The sequence below is a fragment of the Dermacentor albipictus genome, chromosome 1, assembly GCF_038994185.2.
Source record: "Dermacentor albipictus isolate Rhodes 1998 colony chromosome 1, USDA_Dalb.pri_finalv2, whole genome shotgun sequence".
In the NCBI taxonomy this organism is placed as follows: domain Eukaryota; kingdom Metazoa; phylum Arthropoda; class Arachnida; order Ixodida; family Ixodidae; genus Dermacentor; species Dermacentor albipictus.
This window is the reverse complement of record NC_091821.1, coordinates 187,013,624-187,038,038: the sequence shown is the minus strand read 5'-3', so window position 1 is coordinate 187,038,038 and position 24,415 is coordinate 187,013,624. Positions and strand designations below refer to the sequence as shown.

The 24,415-nt window shown below is 46.3% G+C and overlaps 1 protein-coding gene across 1 annotated transcript in view; it reads right to left on the bottom strand.

Annotated features, from left to right (window-relative positions):
• Positions 1–8,790, bottom strand: part of LOC139054088 (F-box only protein 22-like) — a 29,559-nt gene extending 20,769 nt beyond the window's left edge. The window contains exons 1-2 of the mRNA XM_070530616.1: positions 7,861–8,790; positions 6,812–7,025 (exon numbers count right to left, since the gene is read on the bottom strand). Of these exons, the coding sequence (XP_070386717.1) occupies positions 6,812–7,025; positions 7,861–8,247 (601 nt within the window). The 5' untranslated portion in view covers positions 8,248–8,790. The remainder of the gene's footprint in view (positions 1–6,811; positions 7,026–7,860) is intronic.
• Positions 8,791–24,415: the final 15,625 nt, after the last annotated feature.

Sequence of the window (24,415 nt, the reverse complement as noted above, 5' to 3'; positions counted from 1 at the left end):
CTTGCCGATTCCCTGAGTGCAAATCAAGAGATGAAAAGAACTCTGCGCCTTGTAGACTGTCAATCACGTCGTCTATGTGCGAGAGAGGGTAGATGTCCTTGCAAGTGATCTTGCTGAGGCGGTCGTAGTCCACACAAAACTGCACAGAACCATCTTTCTTCGTAACTAGGACAACAGGGGATGCCCATGGTATGTTGGAAAGTCGTATAACCTCACAGCGAAGCATCTCATCAACATGTTTGTTGATTTCACAAGGTTCTGCAGGAGATGCATGATACGGATGTTGCCGCAATGGTGGTTGCGGGCCAGTATCGATGTGATGTGCAACAGTTGGCGTCTGGCCTAGGGAAGATTGCCTTACATTGAAAGAGGAACGAAATTCTTCTAAAAGGCACAAAAGCCGAGACCACTGGACCAGTATAAGGGCATCAGCAATAGAAGAACCGAACACATTAGTGGGCAATAGATCACACATAGAAACAGCACTGAGCACACTGGAACTAACACAGTAATTTTCATTGGGCATGTCCTTAACTTGCACATCTTCGAACACTTCTACACTGCCAAGACATTCCCCTTGGAGCAGCAACACAGGGTATGGAAACGGGTTGCAAACAAAAACAGTGCTGTAGCTCTATGAGATGTCCACTGTCGCAAAAGGCAGCAGCTGACCTTTCCGAGTGAGAAAGCGGTCAGATGGAGACAGTAGTGCAACAGTGTCTGAAATTCCACTGCAGGACATGGGCACAACTGTTGAGGTGTTCGGAGGAATGTGGGTGTCGGCTTGGACAAGTAGTTTCCTTGAAAGCGAAGATTGTTGGTGAGCAGCAAACTTAGCGGTGAAAGTTCTATTTCGGCCAGTGCGCCATGAATAACGGCACTGTGGCACAAGAGAAATCCAAGCCAAGGATAAAGTCATGAGAGCACGAGGAAAGGATGATGAATTCTATGGCGTAAAGAACATCGGCAATCACAACATGAGCAGTGCAAGCCGCCAAGGGGTGAGTATGCTGTGCACTGGCTGTGCGGAGGGACAGTCCAGAAAGGGGCATCGTGACTTTTCGAAGTAAGTGGCAAAGCTTAGCACTCAGAACACATACAGCAGCTCCTGTGTCCATGAGTGCAGATGCGCGAACACCATCAACAAACCCTTCGATTACGTTCGAGGGACTGTGGTGAGGACTTCCACATTTCGACATTGTTGCAGCCCTTGCCTCTCAGAGTGCGACAATTAGTTTTCCTTGTCCCGAGTTATGGAGCGAGGTCGCATTGGAGACAGTGAGCGACGGCGTGGAAAAGGTGAATGGCAGGTACCTAGTTGTCATCGGGTGCAATGTCGGCGACATAGCTGAAGGGGGACTGTAACATGGATGGTTGGACTGACTTGTCATGGGTAATGCGGCACTAGGCGGCTGCACACGATTACAAAAACATGCAACATGACCGGTGTAGCTGCATGCAAAGCATATTGGCCGGTTGTCGGGGGTACGCCACCGGCTCGCCGAGGCAGGTCCCGTCCATGTCACAGGACGCATTGTACGGGGTGGCTGCTGACATGAATGCACGGTGGGCAGCAGTCGGGGCCTAGGCACGAAGTCGGCAGAACGGAGAGGGACACTTGAAGATCGTGGCTGGGTCCGCGCGGTGACTTTAGCGTAGCTGAGTGGTGCAGCCGCCGTGACCTGTTGGAGCGGAACAACGACATCAGCGTAGCTTAGTGGTACAACCGCAAAATGATGTTGGCTCTGGTCTGGCAAGACCCTGGCAATTTCATGCTCGATCACGCGGCGAAGCGGAGGCATAAAATTCGATGCAGGCTACAGTAGATGCGGCGGCTGAGCAAAGGATATCAAGGAGAGCTGCGTGTAACTTCCTCCCGAATGAACGCTTTCATTTCAGCAAGCAACGCTGACTGGTCGGAGATGGTAGCCAAACCAGCGATGAGGTCATTGTGCGAGGAAGGGTGACGTGTCAACGAGCACTGCCTGCATAGCTCCTCGTAGCTTTGGCATAGATTGATGGTGTGTTACGGACTGAGGATTCTTGGCAAGTAGCATGTTGAAAGCATTGTCCTCTATCCCTTTTAACCCTTTCGCTGTCACGGACGTACCGGTACGTCATCGCGCTTCCGCCCCGCAGTGTCACTGACGTACCGGTACATTCTCTATAGTGCGTTCAAAATTTCGTGCCTGAGCGCAAAGCTGGCGCTCCTTTAGGCGCTCCTGGACTGGCCACGCCATCTGTTGACTCTTTCTACAAGTTCATATTTTCACCCTGACCTGTGTGAGTACATGTATTGAAGAGTATGGTGCGACTGCCACTCCCCCCTCTCTCTTTGCTGAGTGGCGCGGTGGCTCCGCATTCACTGGATCATGCGTCGCGCGCGTGTGGTTATGGGTTCAACTGTTGTTCTACCATTTCCGCTGGTTTTCTTCTGTTGGTGTGTCTGCTATGGCACGTCAAGTTCAGGCGCACGCGCCGTTGCCTCTCCGAAAAGAGTGACTCGATTGCTGCTTTCGCTCTCTCGCCGCACCCTCGCTTCCAACTTGCAGCAGTAAATGTAAAGCCCTTTGAACTTTGTTTTAGCCTTTTTCCATCTCCCTCTGTCTTCTTGATCACACAACGTCCCATTTCTCTCCATTGTGCGGGCGACTGAAAGCGCATCCTCCTTGTGCACAGTTACTTTCGGATGGCTGAGCGGCGGCGGGACCTTCGTCTGCTCATTGGAGTGGTGGCTCTTCCGATTCAGAATACGAGCCGAGCTCTGATTAGGACTCGGACAGTGTCTCATGCGAGGATCAGATGAGTTCCGCATCGTCAGATTCGGATGTTGAATGGATGTTATGGTCAGTCTGATGACGATGATGATGTTTACTAACAACAGCTGCAGCACACTGAAATGTGCATAATGCATTGACTATGTTATTTGTATACCAATCATAATCAAAAATAAATTGCTATGTTCATTTCCTGTTATGCTCATTCCCTGAAACTAAGCCAACACTGGGGGTGCGTCATGGCCAGAAAGGTCCGACAGCGAAAGGGTTAAGACATTTCTGATTTTGTCGGACTCCGACATCATCACATTGACTTTCTTACACAAGTTCAGTACATCTTCAATGTAGCTGGTAAATTATTCATCCAGCTACTGTGCATGTTCTCACAAACGCGATTCCACTTACAGCTTGCGCACAGCAGGACGACTAAACACAGCCACTAAAGAGGTCTTGAATGAGGACCACATTGGAAAGTCGGTCTCATGGTTGTACCAGAGGCTGGCGACACCCGTGAGATAGAAGAGCACATTGGTCACTTTGGCAGGATCGTCCCATTTGTTGCGAGCGCTTACCCTTTTATATGTCGTCAGCCACACAACAATAATCATCATCTGCCTTGATGTGTTTCCTTTCTTTAACGTTGCGAGCCCGGTACTTTCCAGTAACGAACAGCACGCGCGTTATCAGCATGATAGCATTGCCGGCAGGAAATGCTACCATGCTGATAACGCACGTGCCATTCGTTACTGGAAAGTACCGGGCTCGCAGCGTTAAAGAAAGGAAACGCATGAAGGCAGACGACGATTATTGTTGTGTGGCAGAAGGGGCACTCCAAAGGGTGTAAACTGTTCTTAGAGTGCAGTCCTTGATGTCGGTGTTGTCCGCACCGCTGAAAATGGCAAGGTCATATCAGAGCACAGGGTCGACTGAGGAGACACTTGCTGGGATGGAGTAAGAGGCATTTGCTGGGATGCGTTCTTCAGGCATGTTTGAGCGTAGGATGCGGGATCGAAGTTCTAGAGTTGACGTTGTAGGCCGAAGCAACCTCCACCACTTGTAAAGGTGTTTATTAGCCACCAGTGGTTGAGCCGACCGTCAACACAGGGCACGGACTCTCAGCACGAGTGGCGTTCCCGGAGACTGCGCTAGACAGCTTGACCCACTAGAAAGCGCTGGAGAGGATGGCCCATTATAGTGTTCCTCTTCTTCGCTACAATATTATCATTATATAGATAATAATATATGTATATTTACATATAGTCGGAACATCACAGCAACCAGTGGTCCCAGGGGCACATACCTAGTGCTCACATTTTTAGGCTGCACCATCTTCGGGATCAGCCCACGATGAGAGGCTAGAAAAGTGGTGGTAACTCGCAAAGAAAGATTTTGTTTTTTGTTTTGTTTTTTAAGAAAAAGAAGCAACTCAAGAGCTTATCCCTTTAGTGTGCTGCTACAGCTCTGCTGAAAAACATGTCCGCTTCCGTCGACGTCACTTGACTTCATTGATTTTGACAGTGCCTACTATGGTTTCATTATTTGTTTATCAATAAAGATGATCGTGCTGTATTCTAAAGGAACTGAACACTCAACCTAGGATGTTCCAAAAACATCTTTCTGCACTAGAACACCCAAATACAAACAAATATTTAAAAATGTAATGCTGATGTACCGGTGCTGCAGTTAGTGTGCAAAATTGAAGGGAAGTTTGGCATTCTTTTCATCCCCTTGTAATCAATGTCGTTGAATCACAGGAATAAAAATATACCTTTGGAAGACTATTTAAGGTGTCTAAACTTATTTAACGTTTCTAGTCTAGTAACAACACCTAGACCCTATCATCTAACATTACCTACCGCTTTCTACAAAAGGCCTGTTAGCTATACCTACCACTGACACAATCAGGAGGCAAATAAAGCACCAGTTGAGTATGGGTGACAAGCATTAACTTAAAAGGCCCCTGAAATGTTTTGGGCAAATCTTGTAGATGCGTAGGGTACAGCTACAATTAAACATTTACGTCACAATTTAAGTAAAGCATCTCATATTAAAAGAACCCACTGTGGTTGCTTAGTGGATTTGGTGCTGCGCTGCTAACATGAGGTCGTGGAATCAAATTCCAGCCATGGCAGGTGCATTTCAATGGGGACAAATGCAAAAACGCCCGTATACCGTGCATTGGGTGTACGTTAAAGAACCCCAGGCGGCCAAAATTAATCTGGAGTCCCTCACAATGGCGTGCCTCATAATCAGATCATAATTTTGGCACATAAAACCCTAGAATTTAATTTTTTAAATATTACGAGCGTTCGGACTACTACAAGTTACCCTCCTCTCCACCCATGCTTTTCCTCCTCAAATGGTTGGCCGAGCAATCGGGGCTAAGCTCCACCTTCACTGGCTGTGTGTCATGAAGTGATATCGCATTGTCTACTTCTGGTGTCTTGGAGCCAGCACACGAAGCCTCTCCAACCTCCCCGCTAGCCACCTGGCCGTCGATCCCCAGCGAGAGCTATCAAAGCAACTTACGTTGTGAGTGTTCTGTAGAGGCGCTGAGTATGTCTGGTATTCCGGTAAACGCAGGCAAGCTGGGCGTTGTGAGCCACTTGGTGGCGGCACAGAGCTCAACCAGCTAAACACAGAGCTAATATTGGCATAACTAAGTGTAAAACATTTTAAGCCTTTAAAGAGACGTGTTCACGAATACACTGCTGCCAAAAATTTACGCCAGCAGCAAAGTAGAATAAACTTGGTTACTGCTGTGTTAGCTCTGTGTTTGTTTGGTTGAGTTCTGCGCCACCATGGTGGCTACACCCTGCAGGCCGCTCACGCTTGCGCCTCTGTACATATGGAAAAATGCCCAGTATGCCTGCATTAAGTGGAATACTGGACACGCTAAAACTCTCCATCATGGTAGTAATCTTCTGGTGTGAAGTGGCAGTCGCAAATGCATAGATCCTGGCACCGACTGGATGTCCACAGCCTGATACGCTGTAGTTGCTCTGCTTGCTAGATTTCCAGCCCACAATGCAACAAGAGTGATTTGTGGTCTTTGCGAAAAGAAACCTCAAGACAAACACTGACTGCACATGTCAACACAGAGCATGTCGTAACACAAGCAGACAACATTTGCTGTGTGCCAGAAGTGCTTGAGTGCAGTGATAAATTGATAGCTTGCCCAACTGATGTAACAGGCGCCAGCTACATAAATTTTAACGGGCCACTGAAAACTCGGGGGAGTGGCACCACTGCAATTGGTCGTAACGGATATTTTTAAAACCTTATAATAAATTAGACACTTTATGTGGAGTGCTTAATGTGTAATTTAATCATCAGAACGACTTGCCCTAAGGACTCAGTATGTTTGTACAAAATCGTAAGAATCATTTCAGTGTCCCTTTAAGACAAATGAATGAGAGAGCATAAAAACAACACTTATGACCAATCATGTTTAGAGCTATCCTTGATCTTTTTAATGGGTTATCAGCACTGCAAACTGAGGGTGTTTCTCAGGATATGTGCTGAAACAATAATTCAACTCATTTGCTTTTGTATCCATTAATAAGCCTGAAAACCCTATTTACCTGCAAATATGAGCTCAAATATGCCCTCAATTTTTTTTTCACTCTGGCATAGATACTGAAAGTGAAGGGCCCTCCGCAAAGTGCAAGTCCCAAGTATAGATGTTCCGGCTGGACTATTGTCTATTCCCCATTCATAACCAGTTGAAACAAATATAAACCGACACAACACCAGCTGTGCAAGCCAAGAGTTGAACAATGAACTAATTTCAACTAGTTACTTCTTTCACCTGGTGTGGCAACAGGGTCACAGATTTATGTCTGACAATAGTAGTCATGGAGTTTAAAGTCAATACATTAACAGTGAAAAATTAAGAATGCCACGCCGCACTTTGACAAAACAGGCCCCTTCATTAGGACAGGTTCACAGCAAACTATCTACTAGCACAGCTAGGTAGCACAATAAATGGAACCTCTAAAACACACTTATATTGCATAATACAAGTTGTTTACCTTCACTCCAGCATGCTACACGATGTGAATTTACTGGGGAAGCCTTCTGTGGAGGAGACAGGTAACGGTACAGGTACTGTGTGCCGAAAACCAATGCACGTCCTGGCTCGGACCATGCATCTGTCATGCTCTGGATGAAGCTCTTGGTTGCATTCCCAGAAAAGTCTCTGCTGTGTTCCCCTCGGCTACATACTTTGCGTTTGCGCTTCAGAGGCTGCAAAAAGAAAAAAAGGAACAAGTAATAATTTCAGATTAAAACTGGCCCAGCCGGGTAAATGAATGTTGAAATTAAACAACACACTTTATAATGATCCAAGTTTTATTGACTGTACACAAACTCAATAACTTCTTCCAGAATTTAATATAAAAGAGGGTGCAAAATTTATGAACTGTATGCAAACATGAGGCCACTTCACTAAGAGATCGACAAATCAAAAGCTTGCAAGTTACACGCAAAACATGACTTAAGTACGTGCACAGAAACTGGTAAATAGTCACCCAAGAACAACTTAAACTTGCTACGTTTGCCGTTCAGTCTTTTCTCTTTTTTTAACCGATAACGCATGTACGCTTTTTCACAATAAGAGAAACAATTAGAGCCGATCACCAGCGTCTATATTCTGCCAGTTCTCGCGCCTGTTTCAAAGGCTCCTCGAGTTGCAAAGAGTTTCTATGCCACTCCACGTATACCTCGAAAGCTCAGTGGAACCGCGAAGCACACAAGCAATATTTAAAGAAATCGAGTGACTTCTGTAAATTGAGCACGAACGAAGCAAAACTTCCAATGGGATCGCCTTCGTCGGCTGTCATCGCTAGTTTCGCGTTCGCTCCATAGGCACCCCATACCGAAAGACAATAATATAAAACAGAACCAGCGTGCGTGATAATAGTAGTACAGTAACTATTGCTAATGAATTCACATCTATGCGTTCAAACGCTGGAAAGTAGCCATCACTTATGCAAAACTCTGCACGGGATCATAATTACTGCATTAAGCGCCACACAGCACTGCGACGTTATCTACAGAACAAGCAATGCAAGATTATTACCTCAAAACAGTGCACTACGCTGCTGCGTTTGCTGTTCAAACGCTTGGCAGTAGTATTCCAGAGAGAGCAAACCTGGGCGCAAACACACAGCTGGCGACAGTTCATATAACTTAGTATACGCTCTGAGATCTCGGCCGAGGTGCGCAACAAATTCCCGAAAGTGGGATTATTATACACTTCCACTGCTTCCATTCCATCATCCACAGAAGACGCAGCTACCGACTCCATTCTCGCGCTGCTCGCGTCTGTTGCCTTTCCTTTGCCGCCGTTTGCGCTGCGGATGCTCCGACACCCCGATGCGTAAAGAACCACACAAACGAAAGTAGGCTCTTTTCTTTCTTTATGGAAGGACCGCCAAATGAGCGAGTGTTGATGCAAAAGCTTCATTTTTAAAAGGTGATTCAAATAAGAAGTCTCGCTTATTTACTGCATAACCTCATGGAAACACCGCCGTACGGGCCCGACCTGAGCTGCCGAACGTAGCCACTGAAACAACGAGAGCTTCCAATGAACGGTGAACGTTCAGCCCTCTCGAGGCCGTGGCGTAGTGCACTCGTTCAACATTTTGCAAAATAGCGAGCGATATTGATTTGCAGTAGTCTTATAAGGGCGATTTTTGAAGCGTCGCCGCATGGGTTTCCAAGGGGTACGTTTCGTTCGGGTAGCGCATAAGCAGCGTGGCGCGAGCAGACGCAGATGCTCATGTGCAGGCATTTTTTTCGTGTGAAGAACTTGGTAGCAATGAAGCTCTGAACTAGTTTGAGTAAAAAGAAATGTTTGTGCAGTGTGGCCTATTTTCAGCCGCTGAGCACGACATGCAAGTTTCCGCTCCCCGGATATGACTCCCGCTCGACTCGTCTCTTGTTCCTGGTTTCTCTCTAATCCCACAACAGATGTCCAATTGAAGCTCTGCAGCCTAAAAATAATCGTCAAATATGATGGAGCGCAGCATATAAACAATAATTTTGAAGTGAAATATGTTACGCTCCGGAGGGGGCCCGAGCCCCCTCCGGAGTTTTCCGGGGGGGGGGGCAGCATGATACCTAAGCCTCCCCCCCCCACACACACACAGCTAAGGTGCCATTACCAGAGCTTTGTCACCTACATCACTTGAGGTTTGTTTCGACTTTCCTCGAGCTTTTCACTTCACATTTTAATAGGGCTCATAGCTTACTGCATCATTGTAGGCGCGGAAGTGCACTGCTTTTAATTCATACTTTCGCTTTATTTCTGCAAATCCTAACAATAGGAGGACACGTGCATTGGCACTAGCGGCGGCTGCCTCATCCGTATTTTCTCACTTCTACATTGTTTTAACTTTCCACTATAAACAGCAAGCAAATATACAATATATTTAAATATACACACAGAACAAAGTTTATTATATCTTTGAAAGAGATGGAGGTAGCCTATAAAAAACTATTTCTAAAGGTATGGATAGCCTACGCCTAGAGAATGAATATGTTGCAGTATGTTCGCCACGCTTCAAACTGCTTTGCGTGCTTTTCTGACCACGAAAAAAACCTACCGACTTCAGTGACTCCTTCGGCAGAGTCTTATAGAAGAGTCAATGGCACGTGAATGTTGTGTGCCTCAGTATTGCTTCTTTTTCCAGTAAGCAATGCTAAAAAACATTTTACAACATTTATTAGGGATGGAAACATCGTCAGTTGCATGCAAATGTCAAATATATTTACAGGGTGTCCCAATTAACTATCATGCACCAATACTAAAAAAAAAGAGCAATGTATTACTGGTAGAAAACCTAGGGCGTATTGTTTACAGTTCAGTGGAGTAGCTGCCAGCAATTTTTTCGTTAATGAGATTTAATTAGGTAATCGTAATTATTCTAACTTGAGACATGCTATCCTAATTATCAAGTGTCAATGAGGCATTTGAAAGCACAGCCAAGGGACATCTAACTGCAGTATTTTCAGCAACATACTAATTGCATACTAATTTTTCCGAATGATAAATAAACCCCATGAAATATGGAGAAAACCACATGACTGCGCTACCACCCGGATCATAAAGCAGCGCCCTCGAACAGGCTCCCTCTGAGTTATCTAGAACGAAATAAAGGAAATAAAGAAAAAACATTGTTATCGAGCTAGTGCCTTATCTGCCGCACCCCGGCTGAAGTAACACGTCTCGCTTGGTGTTAGTTGGAAACAAGCTGTGATAGCTGTTGCCTTAGCGTAGATTCGGGTGTCGATAATATTAACTCAAAAATTTTAATGAATACAGTCATGCTATCTAGCAAATTTTTATGCGTTATTTTCCACCAGTCGTTATCATCAGGCCAGCTTCCCTTAGACTGGAAAATTGCAAAAGTGATACTAGTACACAGAAGTGGTAGCAAGAATTCCCCAGAAAACTATTGTCCAATATCATTGACAAGTATTTGCTGCAAAATGCTTGAACATATCATTGCATCTCACATATATCATCATCTGGAATCAAATAATTTTTTCTTTATTAACCAACGTGGGTTTAGAAAAGGCTTGTCATGTGAGACGCAGTTACTAGAATTCACTACAGACTTGCATTTTAACATGGACAGTAATGTTCAAACAGATTGCTTTTTTCTCGACTTCTCCAAAGCCTTCGAACCATGTGGCTCACTGCAATTTAATTTCCAAGTTATCCGTTCTCAAATTAGACTGCTTAACGCTCTCCTAGATTCGTAACTTCCTAACAAATCATCAGCAATTTACAGTCGTTAATAATTTTACGTCACCCCTTGCATATGTCAGTTCCGTTGTACCGCAGGGTAGCATACTAGGACCCTTGCTTTTTCTTATTTACATCAATGATCTGCCCAATAACATCTCATCCTGCATGCGTGTTTTCGCCGATGATTGTATATTATATCGACCAATTCGCAGCCTTGATGACCATCGCATTCTTCAAGAGGACTTTCATCTCATTACCAAATGGTGTGAAGGCTGGCAAATGAAACTTAACTCATCTAAATGCCAACTAATGACATTCACACGAAAAAGATCAATTCATAGCTTTTCCTATTATGTAAACACAAATATAGTATCTGAGGCATCAGCATATAAATATCTAGGCGTAAATATTACACCGAGCCTTTCCAGGGCCTTTCACATTACAACCATATGCACAAACGCTTCCAAATTTCTTGGGTATATTTGTCGCAACTTGCGTAGTTGCCCGTCTAACATCCGTAAATTAGCATTCCTACCATTTGTACACCCTCAGCTTGAGTTCGCATCCCCTATATGGTCTCCCTATTATGAATACTTAATCCGCATGTTAGAAGCCATCCAAAACTGAGCTAGTCGATTCATTTCCCGAAATTAGAGCTACCAGTCAAGCATTACTCAAATAAAACTCGACCTTTCCCTTCAATCACTGAGTAGCCGATGTGACACAGCACTCCTGTCCTTGCTCCATAGATATGTTCACCAAAGGAAGTCATCAAACTTTCCACTGGAACGCGCGTCTTGCACATCACGACGTCTTTATAATGATTTAAGCATCACTAGCATTTATGGCAACACAAACGCATTTAACTTCTCAGCTTTACCACGAGCGATTCGGTTATGGAATTCACTTCCTAACAGCACTGTCGCTCAAATGAGCAATGACAGATTCAGACAACTACTGAACCTACAGTCTTCATCATAACAAATACATTCATCTGTACATATGTCATGTCATATAATACGTGTCACATATGGGTCATGACTTTCTTTTTGTTGTTGTTATTGTTGTTTAAATGTTGTTTGCTTTATGTGCTCGCGCTATGTACGTTATTTTGCGCGAGTGTCACATCGCTTTTTATGTTACTGTGAATTGTACTTTTCATTCCTTTCCCGACAACTCTTTATATTGATTTAGCGTTATTTGTTACACTGTTTTGCAAGCACGTGATCATTAGAAACATTTTTAGCTCTCACATTTTTTAGCGCTCATATATCTGTTTTCTCTTGTCATTTGTTCAATGACGCCCCCTTTACTCAATGCTCCCCTTAGGGCCTGTAAGGTACTTTGAAATAAATAAATAAATAAAGTTCACATTATTTTTGTTTTTTTCCCCCCACAAAACCTATCACCACAAAAGCGAATTGACAATGTCAGTGCAAAGGTTTAAAGATGCGTTTTGTTTCGTCCCAGTTGCCATGCCTTTTAATGAGCAGATGGTAAACATGAACCTTGCCTTGGGATCTGCAAATTGCAACAAGAGGAAGGCCACAAATATATAGATCAGCCATGGAAGTGTGGCGGTAGACCAAACGCATTGACTGTCATCAGAAATTATGAAAAGCTGAGACAAACCGGCAGCTTCAAGAAACAGCGGCGGAGGACTCCATCTTTGAGTCCTAGACTACGCACGGATGTTCTAGCATTTATAGCCTCAAACCCTCATGCTAGCGTGCTGGACGTGGCCGCCCAGGTGCCAATTTCCAAGTCATCAGTTAGGAGGATTCAAAATGACGGTCTTTCACCCGTACCACCTTAACCAGCACCAATGATTAGAAAATAGGGACCTGTAGAACCGTCTAAGTTTCTCAAATTGAGTCCTCACAAAAGCCGATAAGTCACCGGACTTTTTGAGTAACATCATATACACAGATGAAGCCAATTTTCGCAGAAATGCCTATGAAAATTTGCATAATGCACACTGTTGGAGGGACTCCAATCTACAGTGGGTAAAGCGCAATCAGCACCAGCACCAGTGGTCACTTAATGTGTGGTTCGGAATTTGCACCAGTGCTATAATCGGTCCCATCTTCTTTGATCACACACTGACTGGACAGCATTAGACATACGAAATCCTTGAAGGATTGGTTGATGAGTTTCTCAGTGAAGTCCCGCTGTCACGTCTTCCACTTCTGTAGTATAAGCAACATGGAATACCAGCACACAGCAGCAGCTGAGCACGAAACTGTCTGGATGCGAGTTTTCATGCGCAGTAGAGCGGAAGACATGGGCATGTAATTTCGCCGGCTAGGTCACCTGACTTCTCTCCACTTGATTTCTTTCTTTGGGGTTGTGTGAAAGATCGTGCTTACATGATCGAGATGGACATCAGAATAGTTCAAGCAAGGTTAACAGAAGTCTGCTGTAGAATTCCGGCGTCGGTCATCAAGAAAGCCACTGATGTGATAAAACAGACGCAGTACTGCGTAGCTGCAAAAAAGGAGAGCCATTCGAATACATCCTCTAGGCTGGTGCTCAACGGAGCTTACGAATTCATAGATAATAAAGGCACACTGAAATCTGACGTGTATGCTAAAAATTTTTTTTGTGTGCAGACATCCCGATTGCCAATTCGGCTCATTTAGAAGTGGTATATTTACTTCCTTTAACGCATCAATTTTGCCTTTTGATACGGTGCGAGCAAAGCTCGGATTTTTGAAACATTCTATGCCTATTACATTGCTTTTCACATGTAGTGCATGGTCAAAGCGGCGCATCAAGGGGCTTTTGTTGTCAATGTGATCAGTCGGCCTTGAGAGACGGATAATAAGTGTGACGTAGAAATGAGAGGAAGGAATAGCTGTGAAGCAGCAAAACCTGCTGTTGGTGATCCTGCCGTACCATTTTCAAGGTGATGCGCTGTCTCTTCAGGTTTGCGACGGGCGATGCAGTTGCTTTCAATCAGCTTATTCGAGGGTGCTGCTTTTGATGCGGGTGGGAGCGCACTCACGTGATATTTTTCGCACTTCACAAGGCAAAGTTCTTTGCCAGTCGGAAAGAATTGCACACAATTAGTACGTCGCTGAAAACACCGCACTTAGATGTCATTTCTGGGTGCCGACAAATGCCTCATTGACACTTTGAAAATTAAGACAGTACTTCTCGAGTTAGGTAAATAACTGCGATTACCGAATGAAATCCCAGTAACGAAAGAATTACTGGCGGCTACTCCACTGAACTGGAAACAATATGCACTAGGTTTTCTTCGAGTAACGCAACCGCTCTTTTTTTAAGCCTTAGAGCATAATTGTGGAACACTGTATAATTCACTGAGTAACCGAAATAAGGCCAAGCCGGATTCACTCGAAATAATAAACAGCAGTCATGCGCAGCAGCGCTTATACTCGGACTCACAAAAAAAGAAAAGAGAGAGGGAAGCGGTTTCGCCGGAAAGGCGAAGCAGTATTAGCGATAGGCAAGTATGTAACAATTACACGAAGGAGGATTACACCACCGGGAGGACTCAGGCTGTGAAATTAAATTGTCTCCAACTATAAAGTTTTGTATATAGTACTTGTATAACGCCGTCACTTCAGCGCTCAATTCTTCGAGGTCACACAAAGTTTCTTCAAGTGCAATATATATATATATATATATATATATATTCTAAAGGTGTTTATTAGGCAGAGCTCAGAGCAGCGCAACGTCGACAGGCAGGGCAGTCACAGCTTCCAAGCACGAGAGCCGTTGCTGAGCCGGAGCCTCGACCCACTACCGTTTAGAGCCAGTAGCGCTGAACCCACTAGCGTCTCTTTTCACTACAACCACCCCCCGGGAGCGAGAAGGGAGCCGTCCGGCGACCTAGCAGCTCGTGACGATGAGCGGGTCGTAGTAAGGCTTTAAACGGTCGACATGGACAATGTCTCGTCCACGCCGGCGCATGTCTAAAGATGGCTCAACTGGTTCTATGACATAGTTCACAGGAGATGCGCGTTCGAGAACACGATAAGGGCCTTCATACTTAGGGACCAGTTTTGATGATAGGCCAGGGGCAGTTAAAGGAACTGAGAGCCACACGAGCGCTCCTGGATCGAAGGTGACCGTGGCAGTGGCGTCACCGCGAGTGCTCCTCTGGCGCTCTTGATCAGCGGAAGTAAAGGCCCGTGCGAGGTCGCGGCACTCTTCTGCATGTCTGACCGTGGCAGATATAGGGACGCACTCGGATGCATCCGGCCGGTACGGCAGAATGGTGTCAATGGTGTGCGAAGGGTGTCGAGCATACAGTAAGAAATAGGGTGAAAATCCAGTCGTGCTCTGCGTAGCGGTATTATACGCGTAAGTGACGAATGGCAGAACGGCGTCCCAGTTCGTGTGGTCGGAGGCAACGTACATGGAAAGCATGTCGCCGAGCGTACGGTTGAAGCGTTCTGTGAGGCCATTCGTTTGAGGGTGGTACGCCGTAGTCGTACGATGAACAACGTGGCAGTCAGTCTTTGAGAATCGCTTCAACTACTTCCGACAGGAAGACGCGTCCGCGATTGCTGAGCAGTTCTTGAGGTGGACCATGCCGCAGGATGAATCGGCGAAGCAGGAATGATGCAACATCGCGCGCTGTAGCTGCTGGGAGAGCGGCGGTTTCAGCGTATCGTGTAAGGTGGTCTACTGCCACAATGGCCCAGCGGTTACCAGACGACGTCAGGGGAAGTGGCCCATACAAATCGATGCCAACGCGCCCGAACGGCCGGGTAGGGCAGGGTAGAGGCTGCAGACCAGCTGGCGAGTGGTGGGGTGAAGATTTTTGGCGCTCGCAGTCGGGGCATGAGCGAACAAACTTTTGAATGTAGTTGTACATTTCCCGCCAGTAGTAGCATCGTCGGAGGCGCTGGTAGGTTTTGAAAAGTCTCGAGTGAGCACACTGTGGATCAGAGTGGAACGATGCGCAGATTTCGGAACGCAGACTTCGAGGTACAACTAATAACCACTGGCGGCCGTCAGAGGTGTAATTGCGTTGGTGAAGCAGGTCGTCTTGAATGGCGAAATGGCGAGCTTGACGGCGCAATGCACGAGTGGTTGGCTGCGATGACGGATCAGCAAGGTAGTCTATGAAGGAGGCAATCCAGGGGTCCTTGCGCTGCTCAGAAGCGATGGTCCCAATGTTGACGGAAAAAGCGTCAAGCTGGGATATTGCGCAGCAGGGATTGTCGACTGGCAAGGCAGAATGTGAGAGGGCGTCATCATCAGCGTGCTGGCGTCCGTTGCGGTACAGTACGCGGATATCGTAATCCTGTAAGCGAAGTGCCCAGCGGGCGAGACGGCCTGAGGGATCCTTCAATGACGACAGCCAGCATAGTGCATGGTGGTCCGTGACTACATCAAATTGTAGACCATACAAATAGGGCCGGAACTTGGTAAGCACCCAGATGATCGCCAGGCATTCTTTTTCCGTGACGGTGTAATTGGTCTCGGCTTTAGTAAGCATATGGCTTGCATATGCCACAACATATTCAGGAAACCCTTCTTTGCGCTGCGCTAGGACAGCGCAGAGGCCAACACCGCTGGCATCTGTGTGTACCTCAATAGGTGCCATTGGGTCGTAGTGGCGCAAAATGGGAGGAGACGTCAGCAAACGACGGAGCTTAGTGAACGCCTCGTCGCACTCGGACGACCAGGAATGAAGAGGTCCGTTGCTTCCAAGGAGCTTCGTGAGGGGCGATATGACGGCGGCAAAATTGCGAATGAAGCACCCGAAGTAGGAACACAAACCTGCAAAACTGCGCAGTTCTTTGACGGACGTCGGTTTAGGAAATTCAGCTACGGCACGAAGTTTGTCTGGATCGGGGAGGATTCCATCCTTTGAGACGACGTAACCTAGTATCGTGAGCTGCCGCGCTGCAAATTGGCACTTCTTTAGGTTCAGTTGGAGGCCAGCGTTTGCTAAGCACATCAAAACACGACGTAGGCGTTGAAAGTGCGTGGTGAAGTCAGAGGCAAAAACAACAACGTCGTCGAGATAACATAAGCATGTGTGCCACTTCAAACCGCGAAGAATTGTGTCCATCATGCGTTCAAAGGTTGCTGGCGCATTACAAAGTCCAAACGGCATGACGTTAAATTCGTATAAGCCGTCGGGTGTGACAAAGGCTGTCTTCGGCCTATCGATGTCAGCCATGGGTACTTGCCAATAGCCGGAGCGTAAATCTAGAGATGAAAAGAATTCTGCTCCGTGTAGGCTATCGATGGCATCATCGATTTGCGGCAGCGGGTATACATCTTTGCGAGTGATCTTGTTCAGGCGCCGATAGTCTACACAGAACCGTACCGAGCCGTCTTTTTTCGTAACAAGGACGACAGGGGATGCCCATGGACTGTTCGAGGGTCGGATCACTTCGCGGCGAAGCATATCGTCCACTTGCTCATTAACCACACGACGTTCTGTGGCAGAGATGCGATATGGTCGTTGCTGCAATGGCGGTTGGGAGCCAGTGTCAATATAGTGCGTGACAGCAGACGCCCGGCCAAGGGATGGTTGCCCGACATCAAAAGAAGAACGAAATTCTTCTAAGATGAGCAGAAGCTGCGAACGCTGAGGTGGGGTGAGGCCATCGGCAATAGATGAATCCAACACACCTGTGGGCAAAGGGTCCGACGTAGAGAGAGAACCAAGCGTGTTGTAACTGGCGCAGGACGTGTCTTCGGGAACATCTGTAATTTGTACGACGTCGATCGCTTCCACGTGGCCAAGACATTCGCCTTGAAGCAGCATCACAGGGTATGGGAAGGGGTTACAGACAAAAATAGCTGTGGAGCCCTGTTTGACGTTCACAGTCGCAAAAGGCAGCAGCAGACCTTTTCGAGTATAAAAGTGGCCCGACGGAGAAAGTAGTGCGATGGTGTCAGAGAGGCTGCGCACTGCATTGATACAATCACTGACGAGTTGGCAGGAACGTTTGTGTCGTGCCTGACGAGTAGTTTGCTCGCAAAAGAAGAATTATCGGCAAGCGTCATATCTGAGATCGGCGACAGTTCTAGTTCGGCCCATGCGCAATGAATGACGGCATCGTAGCGGGCGAGAAAGTCCCACCCCAGGATAACTTCGTGGGAACACGAGGAAATCACAATAAATTCGACGGCGTATACAACGTCCTCGATGAGAACACGAGTGGTGCACGCCGCAATCGGGTGAATACGCTGTGCGCCTGCTGTTCGGAGGGAGACTCCAGCAATGGCCGTCGTAACCTTTCGAAGGAAGCGACAACGTTTATAACTGATACAGCGGCTCCGGTATCCACGAGGGCATATGTGCGCACACCGTCAACTAACACGTCTATCGCATTGGTCGGGCTATGTTGAGGACTTCCGCGTGTCGATGGGGTCGCAGCCCTTGCCTCATGGACTGCGACGATTAGTTTTCCTCATCCCGAGCTTCGGGCCGAGGCCGCATCGGTGATGGGGAGCGTCGGCGTGGAGAAGTTGAGTGGCCGATGTTAGTGGACCGGCGGAATGGTGGTGACGCAGCCCGAGGTTCGTCGTTGTCATAAGGGCGCGGAGAACCCGCCATAGGACTTGGCCCATATGGTGTAGCGCTAGGCGACTGCACGCGACTACAGTAGCGTGCGACGTGGCCTGCGTAGCCGCACGCAAAACATATCGGTCGATTGTCCGCTGTACGCCACCGAGTCGTTGCGGCAGGTTCCATCTATGTGGAAGGACGCGTTGGACGTGGCGGCTGGTGAATTGATTGCATAGCAGGCTGTTGTCAGGGCATAGCGAGGACTTCGGCGTACGTGAGAGGTCCCAGTTGAGGGAGTTGTTGAGGCTGGGTGACGACTTCCGCGTAGCTGAGTGGCACAGCTGTCGGGATCTGTTGGGGCCTGGCCATGACTTCGGCGTAGCTGTGAGGCGCAGCCGCAGGAACACGCTGGTGGTGCTCAGGCAAAACCTCGTGCAGTTCTTGCGCTATGACGCGGCGAAGCGGAGGCGCAAAACTTGGCATAGGCGCGTGTGCCGACGAGAGTTGCCGGGCAACTTCCTCGCGGACGAAAGCCTTCATTTCTGCGAGCAACGCTGCCTGGTTGGACATGGCAGCCAAACCAGCGGGGTGTTCGTCACGCGGTAGAGATCGACGGGTCAGTGACCGCTGCCTGCGGAGTTCTTCATAGCTCTGACACAGTTTGACAATTTCAGCCACAGAGCGTGGACTTTTGGCCAGCAACATGTTAAAGGCGTCGTCTTCTATGCCCTTCAGGATGTTTCGGATTCGATCAGACTCCGCCATGGCCGAATTGACTTTCCTGCATAGGTCCAGGACATCTTTGATATAGCTGGTGAACGTTTCGCCTGGCTGTTCAGCTCGTTCTCGCAAACGTTGCTCGGCACGCAGCTTGCGAACAGCAGGGCGACTAAATACATTGGCGAGGGAAGTCTTAAATTTTGACTATGTCTGGAACTCTGCTTGATGGTTGTTATACCACAGGCTGGCAACTCCAGCGAGGTAGAACAGAACATGGCTCAGTTTGGCCGCTTCGTCCCACTTGTTATGGTCGCCTACCCTGTCGTACGCCGTGAGCCATTCGTCCACGTCAGTGTCGTTCACTCCAGTGTAGGTAGGAGGGTCGCGATGACGAGGCACCCCGGGACACGCAGTGGGTGCAGGAGGAGGCGTTTGCTGGGAGGCGTCTTGGGGCATGGTAGATGGTAGGGTACGAGACCAGAGTTCCAGGATGATCGTCTGAGGGTACCCCGCACACTCCACCAATTCTAAAGGTGTTTATTAGGCAGAGCTCGGAGCAGCGCAACGTCGACGGGCAGGGCAGTCACAGCTTCCAAGCATGAGAGCCGTTGCTGAGCCGGAGCGCTTGACCCACTATCGTTTAGAGCCAGTAGCGCTGAACCCACTAGCGTCTCTCTTCGCTACAATATATATATATATAAGTAGAAGGGGGGGGGGAGTGAGACAGATGGGGTTTGGAAAGCTGCCCCCCCCCCAGAATGAAAACTCTCCGCCTATGTGCAAGGTGACCATTTTAACGCGATAGCGTTAAGGAGCTCGTGTCGCAGAAAAGCCGGTGTCGTCGGCGTCGGGTGTCGGCGTTTGCGGCGTTGACCGTGAGCGATAAATCACGGCAGGCGCTTCGTAAATAAAAAGCAACTTCCAAGATTGGCCCGGTGGGAATCGAACCAGGGTCTCCGGAGTGTGAGACGGAGACGCTACCACTCAGCCACGAGTTCGATGCTTCCAAGCGGTGCAAACGCGCCTCTAGTGAATGCGGTGTTGCCTTCGAAACGAGCCGTGGAAAGTTATACTGCGGTGTATATCGGTAATTATGAACATGTAACGTACAGAAGTCACAATTACACGAGTTGCGAAGTGCGTTTCCGCTGCATTTCTTCTGCGCTTTCCGCACACGCAGAGCCATCTTGCGGCAAACACAGAAGACCCCCCTCCTCTCAATGTACGGCGCTGCCCCGACAGGAGGCGCGCCGCGCGCGCATTGGGACCGCTGCCAGGCGCGTCGCGGGACTCCCTCTCCCCTGACGACGCTTCGCCGTGCTCCCGGTTTAGATAACTATCTATCTCTCTGCCCGTGCCGATCACGACGTTTGGCTGGCGCAGATCGTTTCCCCTCCGAGACACCGAGTTCTTTGGTTCGTTCCGTTCGCTCAGGCGCACGTTTCGTTGCCACGCCGAACGCTGCGTTGCTCGACGCTCACCGCGTGATAGGTGGGCGCCAAGTCCGATGCGGGGCGCATCGTAAGTGATCGCTGTGCCGTAGCGCATTGTCGACTCCTTGGCGGGTCGACGGGAACGCTGTCGCGTCCCACTCTTGAAGGCGAAGCTTAAGCGTCCTCCAATTTTTTTTTAAAGATTTATGGAAGTTTTAAAAATGGCTTGTTGCAGATAACATAATCCTAGTCCTTGAGCTCGATTGTTCAGGGAGGCAGACATTACTTGCACAAGAAACCGAAATACATATTCAACTAATTCACAGAAAATCACTGATAATTTTTAAATTATTTACTTTACACATATTGCACATACTGCAATATGTGTATGCACATACTGCTTTGCACATATTACACTCAACGAATTGTAGCCGGTGAGTTTGCAAAGCGTATCAACTTGGAATTTCCAGGATGATGCCAGTTTGGAGATAGGCACCATTAGACGCCGTAAAAATGCACTGTTGTTCTACTTACTTTTTAATGCATTGAAGCAAAAAGGTAACTGGAACGTCTATGTATTCCATTCCACAATTTGGGAAATATCTACCAACTGATGTCATCTTGGTAATTCATTTCAAGCTCACCAGCTACAATTCATAAATTGCGATATGTGCTGTAAAGTAATTCATCAAGAACATAATTAGTGAATTTTTGTTCATTAGTTGAATATATGTTTTGATTTCTTGTGCTAGTAATTTCCACCTCTTCGAATAACCAAGCTCAAAGACGATAATTCTGCTATCTGCCACAGCCGATTTTTAAATATTCCGTAATACTTAATCACTCTGTATACGCAGATTACGAGTGTGCCAACTGGATTCAGTTTTGTCCAGATGCAATACATGCTATGGCCACATCTATATATGGCGAATTCCATGGAGAGACTGTACCTGTCAGAGTGAACTTGCACAGAAACTGGGTCCATATGCATTTTTCCACTCACCTACAATAGTTTTGCAGCTGTACAATTTTATAGTATCGTGACTGTGTACACTATATACGAAATACTCCTTCAGATACCAATTAATTCGATCCATATCAAATTTAGTTGACCAAGTTTCTTGCATTTCGAGAATCGTGAAAGTCTGCATTCTGCTGCAGAATGGATTAAAAATTTTCAATTTTTCAATGAGTTTTGTCAAATTTACAGAATGTGAACTCCATGCGAGAAAGCTCTGCACGGATGTCAGACATGAGAATATCATCTATTTCAAGTCTAGCATAATTGGAAATTGCCCATCCAGCCAATTGAAAAATATGCCTGATGCAAAACATGATGAAGAAACAATGAAAGCAGTGAACCTGCTACTGACGACATACCCAACACCAAGATTAAACCTCCAGATGCCTCGTCTACCTTCCAACTTGTTTCACTAAAGTACTTTACACATCATTCGAATTTGCAGCACAGGCCCAACCAGAAGCATTTCAAGATGTATGCCACACATTTTAAATATAAATTTTTTCATGAGTGCTTTTGTTTTGATCTACTATCTTGGTAGGCACAAATGTGCAAATAGTGCTGCAAGAGGATATTGGAGCTTTTAATGTGGTACTTTGATTTTGTAAATGACAATAATTTTTGTACCCTCACAATTGCCAAACACAGCCAAATCGTGCTAAAACATAAGGCACAAAGTGATGCAACATCAAAGGGTGTCCACAAAGTACACATTGTTTACTTCACAACTGCTGCTGGTTTATTCTAATAAAAGCAGACAATATTGTAAAGACCTTGCAAGTCTTGCTAACGATGTTTGATTGTATGACCTATATTTTCAGCAGCATATTCTGATAACCACCCACTGATGCAACATCAATGAATTGTGCACATGTGCAACATCGATGGGCAGTCATCACGACATGGTGCTGATTATCAACTGTCACAATCTGTTTGCAATTGACTATCACAACATGGTGTAGCAGGGGCACAGTGGTACAGCATCCGCATGCAAGCACAAAGTTTCGGGTTAGATTCCTGGCTGCAGCAGCTGCTTTCCGATGGTGGGATGCAACAGCACTTGTGTATTAAGCTTTGGGTATGCATCAAAGGAACATGGGTGGTCAAAACTATGGCAACTCTCATAGCCAGATGTGGTTCTGAAGCATTTTTTTTTCTTCAGATATACTATGACAGCCTGTCTGACTCAACACATGCATGTGCCAAGTGCCACTGAATGCTACTACATACAAAAAGCATGAAAGTTGCAGGCCTCAGCATTCTTACTAGCAGTTTTGAAATCTCTGCATCTTTATATTTCTGAACTATTAAAGTAGTCACAGCAAAACTCATCCACTACATTAGCTAATCTGTTGTGCTAGGAAGAAATGCCATTGTGTACAGCTTAATAGACAACAGCATTAAACAGGAAAAGGCGTCAGAACAATGAACTAGAGATCCAAGAATTTTAAGCCTTAGACTGTCCCAAATCTAGTAGGCTTTGACTTGAACTTATAGTGGAGAGGAAAATCATAAAAACAAGGGTTGTGCAATTATCTAAAACTTTTGAAATCCTGGCTACAGCAACTGCGTTCCGATGGTGGAATGCAACAGCACTTGAGCATTGAGCTTTGCATGTGTGTTAAAGGACCTTAGGTGGTCAAAACTATAGCAACTATCCATTTCTATTCCTATTCCTAAATGAGTTCCTATTCGATTCGGCCTTTGAATCAAATGGTCACTATTTGTAAATATGATTATTTTTCAAATAGTTATAGAATATTTCATGAGATCAACTGTGCACAATCAATTAAGAAAATTCAAACAAAAGTACGATAAATTTTATCCCCTCAGGACTATCTATGCCTGCGGGCGATAACTATAGGTACAAAACATAAATACCTATGTAGTGGAGCAAGGTATGTTGCGCAGAAAGCCAGACTTTACTGGCTATGCGGCGATCATCTGTACTAGGCAAAGAGTTCTGTGTAAGAGAACTGCTTATTAGTTCCTAATGCTTCATTGTGCTTTTAATAAACACTTCTTAATGTGCAACCTAATGACAGAATGTTATGAATACTGGGATATGAACACAGTGCTATATTAATAGTGAAAATGGCTTTTCATTATTTCAAAACTACTTCAAATTCGATTCAATTCACTATCGCACTACGGTAGTTGATTCATATTCGATTAGGTCTCAAAAACTACTATACAGTAGGCTTTTGTTAATTTGACTCCTGTTAATTAGATGTTTTGGTTAATTTGATCTCAACCAAACGTCCCGGCTAGCGCTCATGAATTTCCTCGGGCCCAAACTTTATTTATTCTGATGATAAAATTGGCCTTCGCCACATAATTCAAATTTGGCTGGTCATCACACACGCAGCCGAACCCAAATGGTGACCGCAGTGGTGACTGCAATAGCAGTAGCATCTGTCTTGGCAGTGCTTAGGGTACAGGAAATGTGTTGAATACACAAAATCTCCCGGTGGAAACTCCTATTTCTGGCCAGCTCTAGGAAGATTTTCAAGCAGTAACCATAGCTCACAAGGTCTGATTATGGTATTTACCCGATTCTAAAGCGCATCCTTTTTTAAAAGAAAATTGGGCCAGAAATTGCCTATGTAGTTGCAATCAAATATGAAATTAAAACAGCCTTCGCAGTGTCCGCACGCTTTACCGTATGCACGCTTTACCGTAGCAAACTGGTTGCCATTGTGCAACACATTCTTGCTAAACAATCAGGTGCATGGAAAATTTCTACTTTTTTAGGAGCTTTAATGCAATTTCAACATAATTTTTCTACTTTGAACACACTCAATGTGGGCGTGCGTTTGATTCGAAGTGTTAGACTCTGGCAAATACTGCCAAATGAATCGGAGGTGTGTTGCGATATTTTTTATGCATCTTGTTTAATTCGACCTGCCAGATAATTTAGTCGGTTTCATCAGTCCCATCAGGGTCGAATTAACGGAAGTCGACTGTATTTGCAAGCCCCTAATGAAAACAAATGTGGTCATGTTTTTGAGTGCTCCAAAATTGTCCATCGCATTCTACCTTAACAAAACGTGTGTGCAGTCACTATGCACAGATTTAATCACCTGTGCACCACCTGGCATCAGTGGTCAGAGTAGCTTTTATCTTTTTGTATTGGCAGTGCAAGAGGCCTTGAAAACCTGAAAGCTGACTAACTAAAACATTTAATGTGTTAGAATG